Source organism: Cupressus sempervirens, chromosome 5 (assembly GCF_028749045.1).
Source record: "Cupressus sempervirens isolate cs-2001-9-10 chromosome 5, ASM2874904v1, whole genome shotgun sequence".
NCBI lineage: Eukaryota > Viridiplantae > Streptophyta > Pinopsida > Cupressales > Cupressaceae > Cupressus > Cupressus sempervirens.
In genome coordinates, this window is record NC_143122.1 from 171,251,938 (window position 1) to 171,275,114 (window position 23,177).

General features: G+C 35.6%; 1 protein-coding gene across 1 annotated transcript; it reads right to left on the reverse strand.

The window, feature by feature from the left end:
- Positions 1-4,303: 4,303 nt before the first annotated feature.
- On the reverse strand, positions 4,304-20,732 carry LOC149554964 (pyruvate kinase isozyme A, chloroplastic-like). The gene is made up of 7 exons (XM_089829001.1): positions 18,635-20,732; positions 12,261-12,351; positions 11,685-11,878; positions 11,479-11,600; positions 11,030-11,273; positions 5,012-5,246; positions 4,304-4,833 (listed from the first exon to the last, which is right to left on the reverse strand). Exons 1-7 carry the CDS (start codon positions 19,223-19,225, stop codon positions 4,532-4,534), a joined length of 1,779 nt encoding a protein of 592 aa, XP_089685127.1. The 5' UTR covers positions 19,226-20,732; the 3' UTR covers positions 4,304-4,531.
- Between the last annotated feature and the right edge of the window lie 2,445 nt (positions 20,733-23,177).

The following is a 23,177-nucleotide window of genomic DNA, read 5'->3' on the forward strand; positions in this document are numbered from 1 at the left end:
TGCATTAAATCACCTAATTTAACCATTTATTTAATTATATTAAAATAATCTATTTACATCACTAATGTTCGCATAAAGCATAACAACACAGGAATGAAGTAAATAACCATAGCATTAAATCTATCACATAACATAATCAATGATATGTCTAAGCACTAGATATCATCATAAAACACACAGTCATCTCAAAGTGGCATCATCATGCAATATGATCAACCAAGCAGCATAGTAGTCTAACATCTATAATATTGAAATTAAGGTATATCATCCGACCCTCAGGTCATCTCAAATGTAAAACATAACATGAGTAATAAAATATCTTTCAGATTGAAATATAACAAGGTAAATATCTGCAACACATAACCAATGAATCCAACATGAACAATCCATTCCTAACTATTTAAGCATTTAATAATGGTTGTTTACACCACATTAAAAAGGCACTTAAAACACATAAGAAAACACAATCATAAACATGACTAACCATTGCTACAGGACCCTAGTCCAAGGTAGCAGGTAAAAAGTACACAGTGCAATCTCTGCACACTTCTCAGGGTAATCACGAAACAACCTCATGATACCACATTGATCCTGGTAACCACTGGCACAAACCTCAGTGAACCATAAATCACATCATAATCTCATAAATCAGTCATAGGCATAATCAAAGCAACTGATACAGAAACATAAATCCAATCACCTCAACGGTGTAGGCTACTCATGGTCACAATCATGAGCCCTTCTCAAGAAGAGATCAACAAAGTTGCATCCATCGGGATGACTTATAGAAGTCAAATGGAAGAGGCACTACACTCCTTTTTAGTAAATTTTGGCAAACAAGTGCTTGGCCAAGCCATTTACTTTTGCATTTAATTGTGATGTTTATACTTGTAATGCATATGTGTGGATATGCTTACTTTATTTTGCATATGAGTATGTTTAGATGTTACATATGAGTAGATATGTTTCAATTCTGTTTTACTGCATATGAATAGATGTGTAGTTATATTGTTTTTCTTTTTTTTTCTACCACATTTCATGATTAGGTTACTAGGCACATGTGTGGATGTAGTATGTTTCACAACTACACTAGATCCATTTGTTCCATCTTGTTCTAGGAAGCTAGGCTCCTCGTGCCAAGGCATTCTTCATGTCAGGAAGAACCCCGGGGAGTAAATACTTCATGGTTGGCATTGTAAAAGCACCTAGACCACACTCCCATCTCAGATAGCAAATGGACAACATCTTATCGCTTTGGAGACTGGGTCTCTCAAGAGGACACACAACAAGGCTTTATGTATATAGCTATTTGATGGTTTGTACAATCATTTATGATGATAATGTATCTTAATGATCTCAACATTCTTGTTATTAAGCATTTTGATGGATGTATGATATGTTGATCAGCATCATATGTAATGCCATGATTGTACTTATTTGATTAGTGAACTGTTAATCCTAATTATTGTCATGAATGAGAATTTGACATTTCAACTATGGTTTTATTATTTATTTTGTGCATTTCTAGCATTTGTATGACGTGCCATATGCTGACTCCAACACAGTTCTTACAAATAATCAATTGAAAAGGGCTCTCAAATTTGAAGTCTTAAAACTTCTAGACAAAGTAATTATAATATCCACATGACAGTAGAATTATGCTTAGTAATCAAGAATGATATTTTCTACAGGATTATGTAATATAATATGCTTAATATTTTTGTTTATAATGACCCAAGTTCAAGCCCTCAAGCATATAAAGCATCTCTTGGGCTGGACAATTGCAAATCTTTTGATTCACTGAATATATCTATATGTTTTATATATTATAAAAAAACTATTGGATATGCGTGTATGCTTGTAATCCACATATGTTTCAAAATTATGGTTATAATCTTATTGTTGTGTAGTCTAGACCCACTTAAATTCTAGGTCAAAGTTCAAATGTAATCTTTTTAATTAATAACTATGTCTATGATTCTAACTATCTTTTTTGTGAGTTACCTCCTTGTTTACAGTTGCAACATTGTAGTATTGCTTCTCTTTCTTATTAATATATTAAGAAGTTAATTGAAAAGCCAAAAGCAATATGAAAGTTAAATAAATACACACATTCCCAAGATTCATTCCACAAAGTGATTGCAAATTTTAATGGATTAGTTTGAAACAAACAAAATAGGTAAAGACTATGATGTTTGACAATCAAGGATGTTAAAAGAAATATTACTTCATTCAACAAAAATAAAAATTATAAAATTTATTATAATTAGTATTCATTTAGCTTATTATTGTAATCAATTAATAATGAATTTGTAATTTAAAAAATTCAAAATAATATAAGATTTTTTTGTTATTGAAAAGTTTTTTTTTTCAATTTTATAATAAATATTGGGTGTTTGTGAAAGAAAGAAGGGGACTTATATAGGAGTGGAGAGAGACTAAGAAATAATGACATAGAGACTAAGAAATATAAAGGAAACAAGAAATACACGTAGAGAGATAGGGAGAGGGAGATAAAGAGAGGGGTAATATAGGATAATTATGTAGAGAGAAAGAAGTGCCGATATGTGTGAGTAAGAAAGATATATAGGTACGGATAGGGAGATGGATAGAGGGAGCAACAATCAACTTTGTCAAAATAGAGAGGCAAGGACTCACATTTACAAGTTTGTAGAGTAAAATCTCTAGATGGTCTTCGTATTCAACCCACTTTTACTTTTGACGAGAACTCTAAAATACAAAATAATCCATATAGAATTATATAGAAAATAATGAAAACTCACCTAAATCAAATGGCACTTGAAACAAAATGTAATAATCTTGTATGTATAGATTAAAAAGATGAAATTATAAAAAAATATTATGAACAAACCTTCTATATCATCAATATAATGGGGTCATTTAATATATCTAACACTATCAGCACAGCCCTTGCACCTTTGGTAAATATATAGGCAATTTATTTTTGTATGTACAGATGACTTAATGACTCTATATACCCCAATATGCAAAAGACACATAACTATCAAAAAATACAATGCCTACTTAATTAAGACGAATTGAAGTGGTTACTTCTCTTCCACGAATACAAGTTGACCACCATTAGACCAACTCTTGGATGCTTTATTTTTAAGATTTCTACACTATAGGGATTTCTAGAAAAATTGAAGACTTGTAACATGACGGAGAAGTAATGTGCAGGTCAAGAGGTGACTACATCAATTTATAAAATCTTGCTACAAATGTTCGATAGTTCATCTTCTCATCTTTTCTTCTCATGATTAAAATCATCATATAAATTATTTTTCTGATTTAATACAAATTATTGTTAGGCTCTTTCTAAATGCGTCCGCAATAATGCATCTTCGTCGGTCCAAGACTCCGAAGTCCAAACTACAGTCGTACTTCAGATTATTTTACTGGCACTTTAAAAATAGTAGCGATGTGCTGTATTTCTGTCATGAACAGAATACAACAGTATCACACTAATAGAAAATATTTATGATTTAAACCTCCAAACAACTAATATTGTTTGTAATGAGGCCTTAAGATCGTTATATTTGTCATAATTGTTATTGTTTATCTTTTAACTACTGAGAATTAACACGCGCGAAAGATTATTATACATTTCCTTGCCATTTACCATTGTAGAATTGCTGACCTGTATATAACAGTACATTCCCAAACCTAAATCTACTCACTAAATTTGTTATTTTTCTTATTTAACGATAGACGCCCAAATTTTTCGATGTTTACATTACATTCCCAAACCTAAATCTACTCACTAAATATGTTATTTTTGTTGTTTACCGATAGACGCCGAATTTTTGGATGTCTACAATATTCCACTGTAATAATAGTTTAAGACTCCAAAATAGCTATGGAAATTTAATCCGTATGAATTCAAACATGGATAATACAGATATATTGTTATACACGTGCCTTTGGCTTGTGAAAATGTGTGATACATATAAAAGCAAGGACAGAAGTCCGCCGTCTATGAAAAGCTAGAATCTACACAATGATATAATAGCTGGAGGTTGCCAGGCTTCTCGTGACAAATTACAAAGATCCATCTAATATTTAAGGTCCTGACTTTTGATGAGATAATTAGACACAGATTGTGAAAAAGCTACAAATTTATTTGTATCTGATAAGGTAATCATCATTAAACAACTAAATGTTTGAACATCAACACATTTCTGTTGAAATGCAAATACGTCTCCTAAATTATTGTATTAATGAGCATTTTTGACTTAAATCGTGAAAAAATGTCACATTGGATCCCCACTTTTAGCTTCACTGATGCAAATAAAACCAGATCTGTTATTCATTCAACTAGAACCCTTTTAAATTCTGTAGGAAATAAGATATGCACCACCTATTTCACTTAAGCAACTTACAGGAGAGGAAATAATTTGCCATTAAAAGATGGGCTTGGAGAATGGCAATGAAAAAATGAAGATATGAGATCTTAAGAAAGAATGGAAAGATCTTCACTGGCGAAAAAAGATCGTCCTTGATATACAGTTTATGGCACATTCATAACCTGAATAGACTGCAACATATCTGAAACGGCTATCACCAAATCCCCTGACTTAATCATACCTCTGGCTTTTAGCAAAGCAAATGTCCGATTGATGTTACTTTCGATATCATCGGAGAAATCCAGTCTAAAAGGAATAAGACCCCATTGAAGATTCAAGCGCCGCCGCACACTCGTTGAATTTGTGAAAGCAAATATCGGGCAGTCTGGACGACATCGTGACAAAAGAGATCCCATACGCCCTGGTCTTGTGTAGACAAAGATGGCATCTGCTCCAAGTTTGTTGGCTGAAACAAAAGCAGAGTATAATAAGTAAAATCTAAATTTGGTCAAATCCTCTGCATTATTGAAGCAATTTTATTTTATTGTCCTTTCTCTCCATAAATCTCATTCTAGTCTTTGAAATCAAAATCAGAAGCACCTCAATAGCTCTTACAAAACTAGGTACATCCACAATCCACTTACCCATTTGGGCAGCAGAATTACAAATCCCTTCTGAGATGCTATCTTCAACTGATGAAGCAATGTCTGGGAAAGGCATGGGCTCATACTGCTTTTCTTCACGACAACAATGTTCAATGCGTAGGCTTACACTTCTAAGCACACCCAGAGCTTTCTCTGGAAACTGACCCATAGCTGACTCACCAGAAAGCATCAATGCATCAGCACGCTGCTTTACTGCTTCTGACACATCAGCAACCTAGATACAAAAGAGTGAGGTTCATACTTAATTAGACCGATTCATTTTGTAATGAGAAAATTGTTAAGTAATATTAATGTCGCACTAAATATTCAAAGGGTATGTCAAAGTGCGTGGGACAATTTTGTAACTTTTTGATATTTGGATTAACAACAAGACCAACCCACAAAGGACAGAAGCAACGCCAAGCAATGTTAGTTTCAGATCATACAGAAAATTTAAAAACATGAATCCTGAGTCCTAGCAAACTTTCCTTGGCTAACAATTACTGTAAATATACAACCTACCCAACAAATTTTCATTTTTTAATGCATTTTTGCATTATGTAAATAGACAAATATTGATGTCAAACTGAACCCTCTACTAAGTATATGCCACAGTATTTAGAACCAGCTTCCAATATTTCAAACATTTCCATCAGGAAAAATCAGACGATTAGGAAACACTGGCAAAACCTCACAAACACCTGAGATATGTTATAGCCCAACGCAGGAGGATGTTTAACATCATAATGTTAATAGACAAGGAAATTGCACTCTTTGTGAAAGGAATGTGAAGTTCCTAAACAATCATGCATAACCTAATGTCAAGTACCATGTGAAAGTTATTTAAACAAAGTGTTTATTTAGTTCACAGACAACAGAACAAAAGAGAGAGTAAAACAAATCACAGTTGTATTTTCACACAAGCATAAAAATCACAGAAACAAATAAAAACTTGGTTGATTTTCACAAGATGAAGAAAACAAGATCAAAAGTAATGGGTCCAATATGCATATGGATAAAGAAAAATTAGACAAATGCGGAAATCTCAGTAAAGCATTAAAAGATGCATGTGGATGATAATTAGAATGAACTTTTGCAATTATTGATAAGTAGGAGATATTTTCCACAGCAAGTCAAATTGTGATATTGTTGCTATCAGGATTTAACTGTGTAGTTTTTGAGTCAAACTCATTGACCCATGTTGCATGAGTAGTGATTCACACATGAATCCATCTCTCATGAGAATAAATGGAACACTTAGCACTCATTGGATCTAGGCGATGCTCACAATGGTGCAGCACCGGGACTTCCCAGGAGGTCACCCATCCCAGTACTGCTCCAGCTCAAACGCTAACAACAGAATTCCTCCATGGTTAAACCCACTCTGCTTGCAACCCCATTTGCAAAATCTTCACCAAGTGTTGTACCTTGTGAACCATTCATTAGAAAGCCCCTTAAGCTCATCAACTGATAAGTAGGAGATATTTTTCACAGCAAGTCAAATAGTGATATTGCTATCAGAATTTAACTGTGTAGTTTTTGAGTCAAACTCATTGACCCATGTTGCATGAGTAGTGATTCACACATGAATCCATCTCTCACAAGAATAAATGGAACACTTAGCACTCATTGGATCTAGGTGAACATGCTTAATAACGGACTTTCCTCCATGGTTAAACTCACTCTACTTGCAACCCCATTTGCAAAACCTTCACCAAGTGCTGTGCATTATGAACCATTCATTAGAAAGCCCATTAAGCTCATCAATTGATAAGTAGGAGGTATTTTCAACAGCAAGTCATTAGTGATATTGCTATCAGAATTTAACTGTGTAGTTTTTGAGTCAAACTCATTGACCCATGTTGCATGAGTAGTGATTCACACATGAATCCATCTCTCATGAGAATAAATGGAATGCGTAGCACTCATTGGATTTAGGTGATGCTCACAGAGATGAGCTTAAGAGGTTTTCTAATGAATGGTTCATAAGGCACAACACTTGGTGAAGGTTTTGCAAATGGGGTTGCAAGCAGAGTGGGTTTAACCATGGAGGAAACTCCGTTGTTGAGCGCATTCGAGCTGGAGTAGTACTGGGATGGGTGACCTCCCAGGAAGTCCCGGTGCTTCACCTCTGTGAGCATCACCTAGATCCAATGAGTGTTAAAGTGTTCCATTTATTCTCATCAGAGATGGACTCCTGTGAATCACTACTCATGCAATATGGGTCAATGAGTTTGACTCAAAAACTACACAGTTAAATCCTGATAGCAATACCAATTTTGCAATTATTGTTTATAAATCTCAATGAAGCATTATAAGACTCAAAGATGCATGTGGATGGCAATGATAATGAACTTTTGCAATTATGTTTGTTATTAGAAAAAATGTGGACAGAAATTCTAATGCAAGCTTGTCTTCTTCAGAACCAGTTCTTTGGAAGGAAGGTTATTCCAAGAAACTCAGTTTGGATGGTTAATTTGCTTGCAGACTGCTGCTGCTGCTGCAGAAAGCAGCAATTATAGAGAACGTACAGCTAATATGCCCTTTTTAGATAATGATGCCATGCCATAGCTTTACTGCTATATTTAATCTAGTATTATTGTCTGGGATGTGCCATGCCTATAATTGGATATTTTTTTGTTGACTGCTGATGATATTTGAAGTTAAAAACTTGATTTAATATATGCCAATATCATACTTCAAATCTGCATTGTGTGGTTCCTTTTTAAGGTGGGAAAGAGCTACATTTTAATTTGTGGATATACCAATTAAAAATAAAATAGGACTTCCATTTCCTACCACATAAATGATTTTTTCTTCAATTCAGCAATGTTGGAAGCTAAATGTATTCCTCAATCTACTCTTAAGGCCATATTGACAACTTTCGGATTCATCATCTCTTCTGCACATAATATTCACTGCATTTATGAACATAAATTTAACAACTGTTTAGGCTTTTTTAAGACTCTAATAATTGGATACAGCACCCCCTATAAACTGCAGTGCATCTATTAAAGCTTTTTACGTGGCCAGTGACAGTGCTGCAACACATCCTCCAATCCCACAGGAACTGAGGAGAGACTGGACCTCGTGACCTCATGCTTTACCACAGGAAGTTCTCACCAATGAAACAAAGCCCCCAGCCCCTTATTAACTATTTAGTTAATATGGATAAACCCTCTGAAATTTTGAAGGCATGTAATCTTGCAGAATACATTGGGAAAATTATATACTATCAGATGCCAAGAAGAGAATGGTTCCCTTTTAATTTGATTTGAAATCTGTTCAAATTGGCTTAGCTTCACATTTTAATTTGACTTCCTAATGAGACCTTAATTAAGCTGACTGCAATATATATTCATGGAGCAACTGAAATATGTAAGTCCAACTAACATAGGCAAACAATGTCCCAGCTTTATACTTAGACTTGAAAAAATGCAAAGCTTAAGAAAATTCATCCAAGGAGCTAAACGGGCAACTGTGGGAATTGATAAATTTGGTATTCTAAGCCCAAGTTCTATTCTCGTGCACAACAGGGCAAAACTTGTAGCAGGCACGGAGACTCCTGAGAGGGGCTAATTAGATGGCAAGCATGAACCCGCACTCATTCTGATAATAAGCCACAATGAGAAACCTTGAGGTAAAAGAATGACAACCCCCTCCATTTTCTCTACAAGCTTTGCCGTAAAGTGTACCACAATACTTGGTCCACTTGTCTAGTGGCTTGCATTGTAATGATATGGCACTCATAAGAATGCAGCCAAAGGTCAGAGTAAGTCAATAATCCAGCAGTACTGAGGGCATTATGATTATCTTGCTCCAAGTTTACCCTACACCATGCTAAATATTGAATAGTGACATTCTTTCTCAAATTGTTTTTCATATGACAGAAATGTGACAAGTTTTTTGCACAAAGTAAATCTGTATGAAGAGAACTAATATAAATGTGCATATTTTAGTTATATTATGGCCAAAAAAAACATTAAACTTCTCCCTTTCCTTCTCCCCTTCCTGTCCTATCCCTGCTTCCCACAAACTATTGTACTTCAAATTTAAACAAGTAATTATCCGTTTGAAGTTTTGTATCATCTTTACTCTTGATATTTTATTATTTTGCTATACTTCTGCACATAATTGAAGAATAAGATTATTTATGTCAACATGGACATAAGATAACGGAATGCAGTATTATCTGATTTACAAAAATATCTTCTGCTAGGAAATTTATCTGCTCAACAAGGACAGCTCGGTAAGGCCTTTAACTTAATTTTTTTCACTTCTTGTTTTTCTTGGAAATTGTACTTATTTGTCCCTTGTATCTTATTCAGAATTTATTTTCCTTTGATCATATCACTAACATTAACCAGAATCTGCATGATTTCGTAGTGTGCATGCTAAATTGTTGGTTGATTGTGTAAATTTGTACAAACTGACAACACTTTTAATTTCTTTTTAATTGCTCTTTTCTGTTAACCGCAATATCACCATCAAAATTGGAAATATTTATAATTTCATAATAATGAGGCACTTTCACTTCTTAAAGAGAGTTTTACGCAATTTAAAACTTCATAGTTGTATTTTAAGACCCTACGGCCAAAGAACAGAGGCCCTCATATGAAGCATAATCAAATGCTGATGATCATATCTGCTGCTTTGAGTTGAATCATCCAGTGTTATGATTCAACAGGAAGTCTACAGGACACAAGCTTAAGATGCAGAGGCTTTGCTGCACTGTGATGCTAGGAAAATTCAAGCACATGCATTTTTTCTGCACATTTCCAAAGAGAGTTTTACTGTTCACAAGAATTCAAAACTTAGCAGCTATCTTTACTGATGCTCAGACTGAAACAAAAGTCAACAGAAAACTCTACAGTACCATCACCCAACCAAATAAAGATCCAAGTGTTTTACTCGGCTGTTTGACAAAACCCACATCCATAGTTGACAAAATCATTTTTCTGGTACAACTAATAATTATGTGTAAAAGCTTTCTGAAGGGAGAAGGAAAACAATGTGAGATTGAGGTGGCCTACGGCAATGAACATGAGTATTTAATATTTATGTATCCATATAACTAAATAGAGTGATTTATAATTTTATATAATCGTGTCCACAAGAAAAAGCAGAAGAAATTTGGGAAAATTCGAAGCTTTGAGATTTTAGGGCAAACACAATTAAACCTAAAAAGCTGATAGAATTCAATGCATAGAAGCAAGCTTGCAATTATTCATGAGTAGATGTAATCTACCGCATTGTCATTTCCTATCTATCTATCTTTTTTGAGGTTCATTCTTGCACTTACAATAAGAAAATATTGAGCAAAGGTAGACTGAAGTTTTTTAGTTTAGGAATAGACCTAGGGCATCTTGAATAGACCTAGGGCATCTTAAATTCTCTTGTATATTTTATTTTCAATAAATCTGTTTTAAAAGTTCAACTTTGAACCTTAATGAGAGTTTAGCCAATAGAATAGTATGTCATGATGTATAATGGCACTGCATACTATTTGACATGCGCCAGGGCTTTGTTTTATTCCAAAGACCCTTTCAGATAAAAGAAAAAAATCCTATAATAAACCCTCTTGGGTACAAGTAAAATGTTTTAAAAACCAATACCTTGAGTTTCCATAGTATGTTTACTATTATTTCCACACACTGTATTTGACATGAAAGATAACAAAATCATAGCTTTTCCCAAACTACAAATACTACATCATTCTTTAATTTTACCTGCCTTGCCTTTTGCCAATCCCCATTTTGAACATTGTTAATTTAATTCCACTAGCATATCATGTGAATGGAATGCTACTATACATAGGGAAATCTTGCGAAGTGATGTGTAGGTGAAATCCTCCCAGATGAAAGAGGCATCGTGCAGGGAAAGGCTACTGCTTTTAAACACTACCTAAACTCAACAAAGACTCTATATTTTTAGCTCCCACCACTATAAAACTAAAAGAGAGCATTGAATTACTGTTAAATTTCACCTAATAAGGTCCAATCCTTAATATGAAATTACCTCTGCCCTAGTTGGTATAGGGTACTCTATCATTGACTCAAGTAGCTGAGATGCAACAATAACTGGCTTGTTCAGTTGCCGACATAGCTGGACAATTTGTTGTTGGACAGATGGAACCTGTTCCAAAGGAATCTGTGCACCAAGATCTCCTCTTGCTACCATAGCACCATCAGACGATCGAATTATATCTTCAAGATTCTTCAGAGAGTCGACACTTTCAATTTTAGCAATGACACCAATATCACTGCAGAGAATGAGGATCCAAAGTACACTCATGTCAAACTGCAAATTTACTTGTGTGTGGATAAAATGTGTGAGATATGCAAATTAAACTACCACCAAAAGCTACAGTGCATCTGTCAATAAAAGCATAACAAACCCATACTAACAAACAAGTATTTTTGTTTTCTTGAGAATTAGTGAGGTCCATTTAGAAATCTTTTCTTTACCTGTCACAAGATCGAGCAGCAATATAGCTTTTCAAATGTCTGATTACATCTGCTGACTTCACAAAAGATATCGCAATGAAATCAACACCCTCAGAAATCCCAAAATCTATGTCAAGCCAATCCTGCAGGACGAAATGAACATTAGGGTCTACAAGAACTTAATCTCAACACAAACACTTGTGACATCTAATTGAATGAGAAATAACCTTCGAAGAAATTGTGGGAAGCATGGCATTCCTTTCACGAATCACTTTTCCCTGCCTCCAAAATGTTAGGTTTGCACGCGGTAGTAACAATCCAGGATCTGTACATTGGCATTTCACGTCGGGACCTTCTTTTCCTATCACTTCAAACCTCACCATGCCACCATCTACAACTAGCTCATCCCCAACTTTGACATCTGATAAGTCATCAAACCATAGGTCATTTGAAGATTTTAAAGAGTAAAAGGCAGAATCGTAAATATGCAGATTACATAGATGTAGCGTAAGAAAAGTACTTTACAGAATATTTATAAGATTACTTTTAAGTAAGACACGTGTATTCCAAACCATACTTAACTTTTTAAGTTAAGAATTATTCATGATACTTCTAAATGCATCTTCCAGTATGAAACATGCATTCCAGAAAGTACTTCTCATAATTTAATTCAGAATCGAAAGCTGTTCCTTAAGGCCTCATTTTGCTAGTCATGCATTAAGCAAACAGGATCACAACCGTCTGACAGAATTTCCTAGAATTCCACTTACCAACTAAAATCTATCAGAGGAAGAAATGCTAACCTTCTGCAAAACCCTCATAATTGACATGGATTGTCTTGGGTGGAAGAGGCCCATTCAAAGTCCGTACACTGAAAGTCCAAACATCACCATCCTGGACAAATCAAAATCATTTTAAAGGATTAGGAAATAAATCATACAAGAAAAGAAAACTATCAAGCGACTTCCAATGCCATCAAATAGTGAACAACCTATGATAGAGGAAAACATCAAGCAAATATACTTCACAATAAAAAAGCAAGTGTTCACAAACCTCACGAACTCCAACTTGTGCATAAATCATATGTTATAATGCATTATGCTTTTGAACTGAATAACTAGAATAATTTCAAATCAATTTGAAAACTTGATAAAGATCTTCAAAGGAAATAATTGAAAAATGAACAGTCAAAGAGCTAGACATCAAAAGCCATAAATACCAAGGCACTGAAAATTCCAAAGAATGAGATAAAATTCTTGTTTGCAAATTGATTTATTCATTATATATTTCTCAACCCTCTTAATTTGCTACAAATGCAGAATAAAACAAAGCCTAGAAGGTACTCAAAATGGAGCATTGCCATTAGGTTCCAAATGCTGCAGACAGATAAGGAAGTCCAGTCAATATGAAAGATTAACACTGATGCAAGTGAATTGTGACAAAGTCATACCATGTATGTCTCTTATCTCAAAACAAAAAAGGGGAAATAAACCAGATTTCAAAATCATATCAATGATCTTTTTGCATTTATCAACATACTTAACATCCCATGTAACAATTACGTGCAAAAATCTGAACTTTGTGGTAAATACTTCATCCCAGGTCTGACTCGAATTTCTATGCCAAAAATTATTTTCAGTTGTGTATAATATTTAAATTCCGTAGCTGTCAAAGAACAGGTATATCAGTGTATCATTGTCAGGTCCTGCTTTTTGTATATTCACATCCAAAAGAGAAGGCATAAAAGCCTTAAAAGAAATATAAACCTCAAGATGAATACCAGTTGTCAAATATCTAGAGGGAACGGTGGGAGTTCAGATTGTATGGTCATAAAAGGATGAGACAATATCCTATAACATGTACAAAATAGACTGTCTAAAATTTTTTCTTTTCCAATACATGGCAAATGAAATGATGTAAGGACAAACCTTGCTCTCTAACCCTACCTTCTCTTAGGATCTTCTCTAGCCTATTAGGCTTATTCCACTAACCCTAGCCCAGGAGGATCCTATTCCCAATCCTCCCCCTCTTCAACTTGACCACACCAATAATGAAATCAACTCAGCTTTGCCTTCTTCTCTTAGTGTCTTTTTACATCATCCTTGCCAAATGATCAAATATGACCAAGACTAGTCACCGATGGAGGAGGGTCTATTACTAAGGCATGGAGTCCATTTCAATGCTCAACAACACAAAATGCAATAAGATCCTTATCGATCTCAAGAAATTGCTTCAAACTAGGCCTTGTAGGGCTACAAGGAATTAGGCCTCCAAACACACCTTTTGGCTTTTAACTCAAAACCCCCATTAACAAGATGGCAAACAAACTTCAGTTCTAGATACCCTTTTGGAAGACCCTTCAGATTTTTTCCAGTCTCACTTCCCCAACCTGTCCGTACAGTGGGTTGCTAGAATTAAGCCTAAAAACAAGGGTTTTGCACCATGTTGTCAGCCATCACAAGGGTTTGGTCAACCGTTAAACACATAGCAAGACCTATCATCATGACTTCTCCTTTGGTATGAGGCTTCTTCACACACATGACCACCTCTCCACACGCTCAGATTGAAGCAATGAATGCACTCAATCCATCAAATTGCTCTTGCAAACTCTGTGATCCCTAACTATGCTGCTCTGGCTTGCCTAGGGCATCATTGCAAAAATAACAAGCTTGCTTTCCAGGGCCCAAACTTTTGCACACTTAATGTACAGGGAGTCATCTCACAAATCCCAAGGAACCGTATAGATGTCAAGGTAGGAATCTGAGTTATGACCCAATAACCCAAAACTGCCTGGTTCAAACCAGTGAGAGTGCTATAAACAAGAAATTTATAAGATGCAATGAAATGAAACTATACAACCTGGCTAACCACACACAGAACGGAGAAATTACATCTACCAACTCATGCACAAGCTACAGTGCAGAGTTCAATCCATTAATTAACAAATATGAAAGAAAAGGTCCTAACTGTGACAAAATTGTACAGAAATTATGCTTGTCTAATATCCAAACTTACTTCAAACTTCTTCCAACCCTTCCAACAGGTCGAGCGAGACCTTATATAGCCTTTCATCACCTGTCCTAACTGTTTAAGACCATTACCCATCGCCATTCCAACATGGAATCCAGTTGCAATAAAAGTTGTCATGACAACTTTTGCAATTTTGCAAAGTCGTCATGCCACTTGACAACTTTTTGCAAATCAAGCCCAAACTTGGCCAAACCTTGACAAAACAGTACCAAATGGCTAAATAGACTCCCTAGACCAAGAAACCACCATTCCAACCTTTCCTTGTCCAATCTAACCCTCATAAGTGCAAAAATGCACTATTGACAACATTTGCAACATTGTCACACTACAAAGCAACTCAAAGAACTATGCAACTATGAAGGTTATCATGACCTAACAAGGCCTCCAAGTGATCAAGGCATATCCTAGGACTAACTAGCCCCCTTATTGCACTAGTGGCTTGCCTAAGACCACTACAAGCCAAAACTTGACTAGGAACATTAGGTTACAATGTAGCCTTACCTAGGTGCTCCTGCACCATGAAACATCAGTAATAATTTTTGTTTGAAATTAAATTTCTTTGCTTAAGCAAGTAAGAGTTAACACTAGAGGATATATTTATATGAAAACATATTTAACTAATGCAAACCTTTTTAAAAGGTTAAAGAAAAGGGCTCGGCAACTTCCATCCTGAATATATCCTTCCATTAGTATTGCATATTTTTATATAAAAAATATATAAATTTAAACATTCTACAAAATTCAAAGAAACTTGACAGAGCTTGCATTGCGCAAGCCATGTCTCTAATAAAAAGTCCATACTTGAACTTTGAAAGGATATGCTTGAGTAAGCTTGTTTAGCATTTTTTCATCACACATGCCAATCATTCAATGCAATTTTCAAAAGAATAGTCATTTGAAGCCACTCACTCAGAACACACACATGCAAAGCTGAAATTTTGAATGATGAAGTGAGCATGTTGAACATGATATGATAACATCCCAGGGGTGCTCCTGAGTCATTTAACAAGACAACTAAAGAATAGTGAACGAACTAAAATCTCAGGCTCAATAAATGCAACATTTATTGGTCAGTATTCAACTCAGCAGTGTACACATCAATCATGTATTGTTTGCTGGGAAACACGAATAAAGGAAAGCCTTGAGGTTTGCTCTGCTCTATATGTCAAGACAACATCCAATTTAGGAGTACAAATCAATTTATGTTTGGTTTACTAGCAAATGAAAACGAAGTAAAGCTTTGACAGTTGCAGATATCTACAAGTCAAGAAAATCATATAGATAGAATCTTGCATAAAAAAATTCCTAAACTACAAATTCTTTGAAAAGGTTTAAAGAGTGTAAATGCAACTTTTCGTCAGAAATGATTAGATTATTTTGCAAAGCAGATTGACCGAATCCAGATGACAGAAGCAATCATATAAACAACTATCAGTATTATATTAACCTAACAAACAGAAGAAACAACCGAGAGAAATCCAAACTACCTACAGATACAGAAAAACATAATAACAACACTAGTTGCATGAAACCGGATTTTAGAATGAAAAAATCCTTTCAAGCACACTCAAGCAAAACTAGAAAATGGAAAGAACATGTACTTTGAAATATAGTCAAATTTTATTTGCCAGTACAGATACAATCATATGACACAAAGTAAACAAAAAATAATAAGCGATTAATAAAATTGTGAAGACTATTCCACCAATGAACAATAACAAATTTGATATCAATACCTCAAAAATAGAGCAACAGACAGTTTCTTTCTAAGTTTACTGGAATGAGGTGAACATAAATGCCTAAAATTTCCTAAATTTTGGAGATGGCAAACACGAATAAAGGAAAGCTTTGAGGTTTTCTCTGATCTATATGTCAAGATGCTTATGGACAACATCCAGTTTAGGAGTACACATCAATTTATGTTTGGTTTACTAGCAAATGAAAACGAAGTAAAGCTTTGACAGTTGCAGAGATCTACATGTCAAGAAAATCATATAGATAGAAACTTGCATAAAAAAATTCCTAAACTAAAAATACTTTGACCAGGTTTAAAGAGTGAAAATGCACCTTTTAGTCAGAAAAGTTTATATTATTTTGTGAAGCAGATTGACCGAATCCAGATGACAGAAGCAACCATATTAAAAATTATTATATTAACCTAACAAACAGAAGAAACAACCAAGAGGAATCCAATCTACCTGCACATACAGAAAAAACATAATAACAATACTAGTTACATGAAACAGGATTTTAGAATGAAAAAGTCCTTTCAAACACACTCAAGCACTGCTAGAATATGGAAAGATGTACTTTGACAAAGAGTCAAATCTTATTAGCCAGTAGAGATACAATCATATGACACGAAGTAAACAAAAAATAATAAGCAATTAATAAAATTGTGAAGACTATTCCACCAACGAACAATAACAAATTTGCGACCAACAACTCAAAAATAGAGCAAAAGACAGTTTATTTCTAAGTTTTCTGGAGTGAGGTGAACATGGATGCCTAAAATTTCCTAAACTTTGGAGATGGTAAAAAATTTGAGGACTAGAAGAGGAATCTGGGAACTGCAGGCGGATGGCTATTGTAATTAACTTAACCAAACCAAAAGCAGATGCAATTTTTATAATTACAAATGTAAATACAATGTGCCGAATTCGCAACAACAATCCTCTCACTTCTAGCTTTTAAGGGGATTACAATATTTTTTCTTAAAACCCAACCTCTTTTTTTTTATGAACCAAATGGAACAGGCTATCCAATATTTAGAAAAAGGGAAATCCTCTCCAAGTTTCCAAGAGGTCCAGAATTCACTTCAAGCCCCAGGGATGGATCCCCATACAATGTTGGCACAACACATATCAAATTACTAACAATGTATTTGGAAGACCCAACATAAGTCATCAATGGGGGTGTAGAAATACAATAAAAGGTAACATCTATCTGTACCCACAACACGGGCCAGTGTGGGTGTTTGCAAGATGTAAAATTTCCATTTACACTGTTTAGAACTCTGATACTTCATGTCTTATCTCTTCGTCTGGTGAGACTCAAGAAATGAAGGGAAGATCAGTTTGTCATTTGGACTCTTACACCTTTTTTAGTAGGATTAGAATTTTGTCTATTGACCAACATTACAAATCTGTGAAAAGGAGAGACACAAAAGTTGCAATTTTAGTGTGATGCTGCACAGAAATAATACATAGAATTCCTGTTTTTTAAGTTCTTTTCAAATAGCTCCAACTGGAAACCAGCTAAGAAATATTTAAACAATGTTTTTGGGTGGACAAACTAATTTTTTACCCCCTAACCTACGGTACAGATAGGTGTAGAGTTGGGTGTGGGTTGTTCAGTCTAGGACTGTAAAATATAAAGAATGGGTCGATAAATGCATACAGGAAAGTACTGTGTCAGAAAGAGCTTCTCACCTAGCCAAACCTACTCCAACACAATCCCTGTTACCCTCCCATCCCCTCCCTTGAAAGTAGTAGGGGTAGGGATAGGGTAGCTCAGGGTTGGTTCATTCTGACATATAGAACTGTAAATATTAGACCAGTTACAGACCAGCCAGGCAGGGTATTTGCCATTGGAAAGAATAGGTTTAATGCCTGCTTTATGTATGAATCATGCTCAAGTAAAAATTTAATCCTGGCTCACAATGAATGCTAGCTACATGTTCAACCCGTGCAAGTCGTATGTTGCTCATGTTCCCAAAACCGTGCCTTCTCTTTTATTTGCTCCGAGGTGATTACTTTCTTCTGATTAGAAGCAAGAGGTAATAGGATAGTTATGTCCAGTTCATGTGACTCTGCTTCATCTGTATGTCTATATCCTAAAATCAAAAATAAATATTAAAAAATAACAGAAAACGCAAATGCTATCTTTAAGCTCACATTCTAGCCAGCAATCACTCCTAAACGAGAACAAAGGAAATTCTTCAACTACATATCGTACGTATTTCCTGTAAATTGCAATCATTGGATTTCGACTTCATTGCGAAGGCTTGGGAATAAATAGGGTCTAGGTTAACCAAATGAACAGCGATTTAACCAAAATTAAGTACAATTTAAGGCATAAATCACGATGAATTAGAAAGTTTAGAATTTGAGTTTACGAAAATAGAACAAAAAGCTTGAAAAAATACCTCGGCTTTGACAGAAGAAGCACCACCAAAATCTCCCATATGGATCTCACTTCCCTCTGTGTCCATCATGATAGCCACTGCATAACCTTTCTCTTGATTGAGTTTTCTGACGTTCCTGATTACATCCCGGTGCCATTCTCTAGTACCATGGCACATATTAATCCTCGCAACGTTCATGCCCCCCATAGCCAGCGCTTCCAGCTGCTCAAAACTACAACAAGCCGGTCCCACGGTGCAAACTAGCTTTGTCCTTCTCGTGCTGCGGAACCCATTTTCTTTCAAATCGAGTTCAGTTACACTGTCTACCTCAATTACAGAGGATGAAATTACAGAATTCTTACTCATTATAACGTTATTTCTACCCTTGATGTCCTCTGTGTCTGAAATAACTGCAGATGCATCCATTTCAAGGACCGCAAAAACCTTGTTTTTCTTCAGTGCTGTATGGCAGAGTTTCAGTCTGTTCGATTTATTAAGCTTAAGCTGAAATGGCAACGAATGGACTCCTCCGAAGGAAGAAATCGAAGAAGGGATTGCATTTTTCACCGGCAATTTGTAGGCCATGAGAGAGTTCTGCATCAACTGTGCCATCAAAACTGATAAATATAGCTCTTTTAGGTCCTGAAATTTGCAGATTTCAGCGCTAAGGGAAGATTATCGGTACACAAATAATTTCTGTAGACCTGAAAACAGAGGATTTGAAAGCAACTTTGGCTGCGGGAAATAGATTAATAACCTGAAATTCTAACTGGCCTGAATGTAAGCGGTTTGCGTCGAAGAAGATTTGGCTGAGGGACCCAAAAAAAAGGTACCTCTTTCTTGACCTGGGAAAAGTGGTTTCGAGTGCACCTTTGGCTGAGCTACAAGAAATTGACAAATTTAGCTTCTTCTTATAGCCTAGAAGGGGATGGTTTGAGTGCAATTCAGGCTGAGAAACGAAGTATAGTAATTTGGGCTTTAAAAAACTAGAAGGCGGATTTCAGTGCGACTTCGACCAAGCGCCAAATCTCGTCAAATTGTGCTTAGAAAACCCTGCAAAAGGCATAACAAATGCAATCTTGGCTCAGAAGACGTGAACCCCAACTCCTTTTGTTGGCAAATTTCGCGTGGAAGCAATCGCCGTATTCAGCAAATAAAGGTGGCTACAATCCTCGACAATTCCCCGTCTCTTAGTCAGAGGTTTTGAAGTGGAACTTACGCTCTTCCGAAGGCGGAGAAAGCTAGAGGAATGCAAATAGGGCAAATCGTCGAACTTGACTATAATCGACGGCTCTCTTGTTGCATGGCCGGACGACGTTTCCCAGGAAAACTATGTCCGATAGGTTTACTAGGGGACAAAAACCCTGGGCATCTTTTGAGGCTGGTATACAAAACACGTTTATGAGGGCGATGCGTTTCGAACGGAGGACGTTCAATGTGCCACGTCGGACGAGAATTTAGGGTAGATTCCAATCTGGATCCTCTCTCATTGTCCGATGTGTCTGTTGGAAGTTTTAATTGTCCCTTTAAAGTGCCTCTGTTGTTAGGTGTAAAGGTTTTGGACAGGATCTTGAGAGGTTTGTTTTTCACCAGGAGAATTGATAACTCAATTTATAGAAAAATGACAGTCTTGACATAAATCTATCAGAAAAAGGACATTTTTACTGTGTTTTCCACCATTTCTCATAACCAAAAGCCTGACAGCAAATTTAAAAGCTGTAAAAGTAGGGTTTGAGGTGGACCCCCATCCTCCGATCCTCTTTATTTGAGTTGAAAATAGTGGATCACCAACCTCCAACAAATTAAAGTCTTGCGCAAACAAATTCTCGGCCACAACTAAATCAACCTATTTCAAATACCGGGGATCCTGAAAAATTACTTACCGGTTTTAAATGCATGTCCCTCTCCTTATTCCGGCTCGTGTTCCTCTTCCTGCGTAAATGGGAGGAAAGCGTCCAATTTATTCGCTCAAGACGGCTTTGATTGGTTCAACAGCCTTAATCAGTAAAGAAGCTAAATTCACAGCACAATTTAAGGTGTTCTTGTGTTTCCACGGATCTTGGAGTACATCCCGCCGTCCATTAGAGTGATTTTTGAACATTTTTCGGGAATTTCTAGTCAACATTCATCATCAAATAGGGTTTATTTGCTTGCGCGTCAAGTCAAGAGATCTGAAAATTTTTATTCAAAACGTGTTAGCAAATTGTATTCTGTCGAGTCAATGGACGGGTTTAACTGCTGTAAATCTTAGAGGTGTATTTTTGTCACGAGACTCAAAACAGTAGAATACAAACCCCTGTCTTTCAGTAGCATGATATTATGTTATAATTATATAACTAGCAATCGCACCTTAGTGTGCAATGGGTATGCCCTAGAGATAGGGAAGGTGAATTTAGTATTTGTCCTTTATGTGTCTCTCCCCCATCATCCTTTCTATATGCCATATGTCTATCAATCTATCTCTATTTCTCTTATCTTTTTTTTTTCCCATCCCATCACTCTATTTTCATCTCTATTTCTATCTTCCTCTCCCACCTCCATATCCCTTTTCTTCTCAATCTCCATACCTTTTTCTATATCCTTACTATCTATCTCTCTTACTCTTCCCTCTATACCTTGCCCTCTTTCTATCTTTATCTCACCCCCTCTCTCTCTCTCTCCATATCTTTATTTCTCTATTAATCACCCTCCATTTCACTTTCTCCATTTTTATCTCACTATCTCTCCTCTCTCCCTCTATATATCTCCCCCTTTCCATTTACTAATATCCCTTTACTTATCCTTTTTTATCTCTCTACCAATATATTTCATTATTTATATCTCTTCCCATCTAACTCTCCATGTCCATGTATCCCTTTCTATCTCCCTATTTGTCTTACTATCTTTAACTCATGATCGATCTCTAACTCTCTATGCACTTGTCTTTATCCTCTCACTCTATATCCATCTAGACGTGCATCCCTCTCTATACCCATCCATCTCTCCTCATTACCTGTGTGTGTCTATGTGTGTGTGTGTGTACCTTCTTATATTTATATTTTCCATTCCCACTATCTCTCTCTATCTCCCCCTCTCCTTTCCATATCCCTCATCTTCTCAGTCTCCATCTCCATACATCTCTCTATCCCCTTACTCTCTCCTTCTCTTCCCTCTACACTACTCTCTCTCTCTCTCTCTCTCTCTCTCTCTCTCTCTCACACACACACACACACACACACACATTATTTCCTCATGTCTCCTTTAAAAACATTTTCTATATAGTATTAATTAAAATAATATCACGACATTAGATTCTACAATCTATATTAATTAGAGTAGGCTTTGGATTCAACTATTTGAATTTTATCTATCTCAAATAATGTTTCAAATCATACTCAATGAACCACCATTGAGAAATTGTATTATATCTATCTTTACTTATTTCTTCCAATCTATCTCTCTCCCTTGTTTGTATCTCCTTACCTTTCCTGATGCTATCTCCCTAAATACATATCTTTTCTATCTCCCTTCTCTGTCTCTATCTCCTTACCTCTCCTCACCCCCTCTGTTATCTCCTTACCTCTTCTCACCCCCTTTCCCCTTTCCTACATATATATCCTTTCTATCTCCCTTTGTTATCTTTATCTCCTTACCCCACTCCCCAGCCCCTCTCTTTACATATGTATCCAATCTCTATGTATATATATCCATCCTATTGAAGCAAGCTTCATTGCTATTGAACTTCCAAAGGGATTGTAAATGGTTGCAAAGGAAGTTCAGCCTTATTTCTGGTGCTCTCAAAGATGTTGATGACCAAAACATGGACAAGGCTTCTGTAAAGCAATGGCTAGAAGAGGTGAGGAATATTGTTTTCGACGCAGAAGACATAATTGATAAATCCTTGAGTGGCGTTTCCAAACTGACATGTGAAACTTGACTTCCCAAATAACAATGTCCAATCAAAGTGTACGCAACTGACTTGTTAGGAAGAAAATGAATGCTAGCATGTATGCACTCATGGAAGTCAAGAGGACCAATGAGAAAGGCACCTTACGATGAAAGATTGCTAGGGAAAATCAATGGATGAAATAGCTTTTATGGTCGTCCATGGCCTTTAGCGTAAATATAAATAAATAAAAACCTATTATGATATTTTAAAAGGGGCATACGTTTCCATATTACATTATTTTCATTATTATATGTGATTAAAAGAGGGGCAGACGTTTCTGTAGACACCTAAATCCTTTAGAAAATAAAGTATTTTTATTTTCTGAAAAAGTCCCTAATGACATCATCATTTATTAATTAATTATTTTTTATGCCATTAAATCCCTTTATCTTAATTAAAAATATTTAATTAAGGAATCCCTCCCAAAAATGTTTAAATCTTATTTAAACATTATTTCCTTATTTATTAATTATTTAATTAATAAATTGACCAAAAATTCCAAAATAAATAAATAGTTTATTTTTTGCCCAAAACTTGGCCAATTTCCTTAAGACCACTAACCTCTTCCAAAATCTTCTAATCCTTCTTTAATTTCGATTAAAGGCTAATCCCATCATTTCCTACCCCTAATTCCAA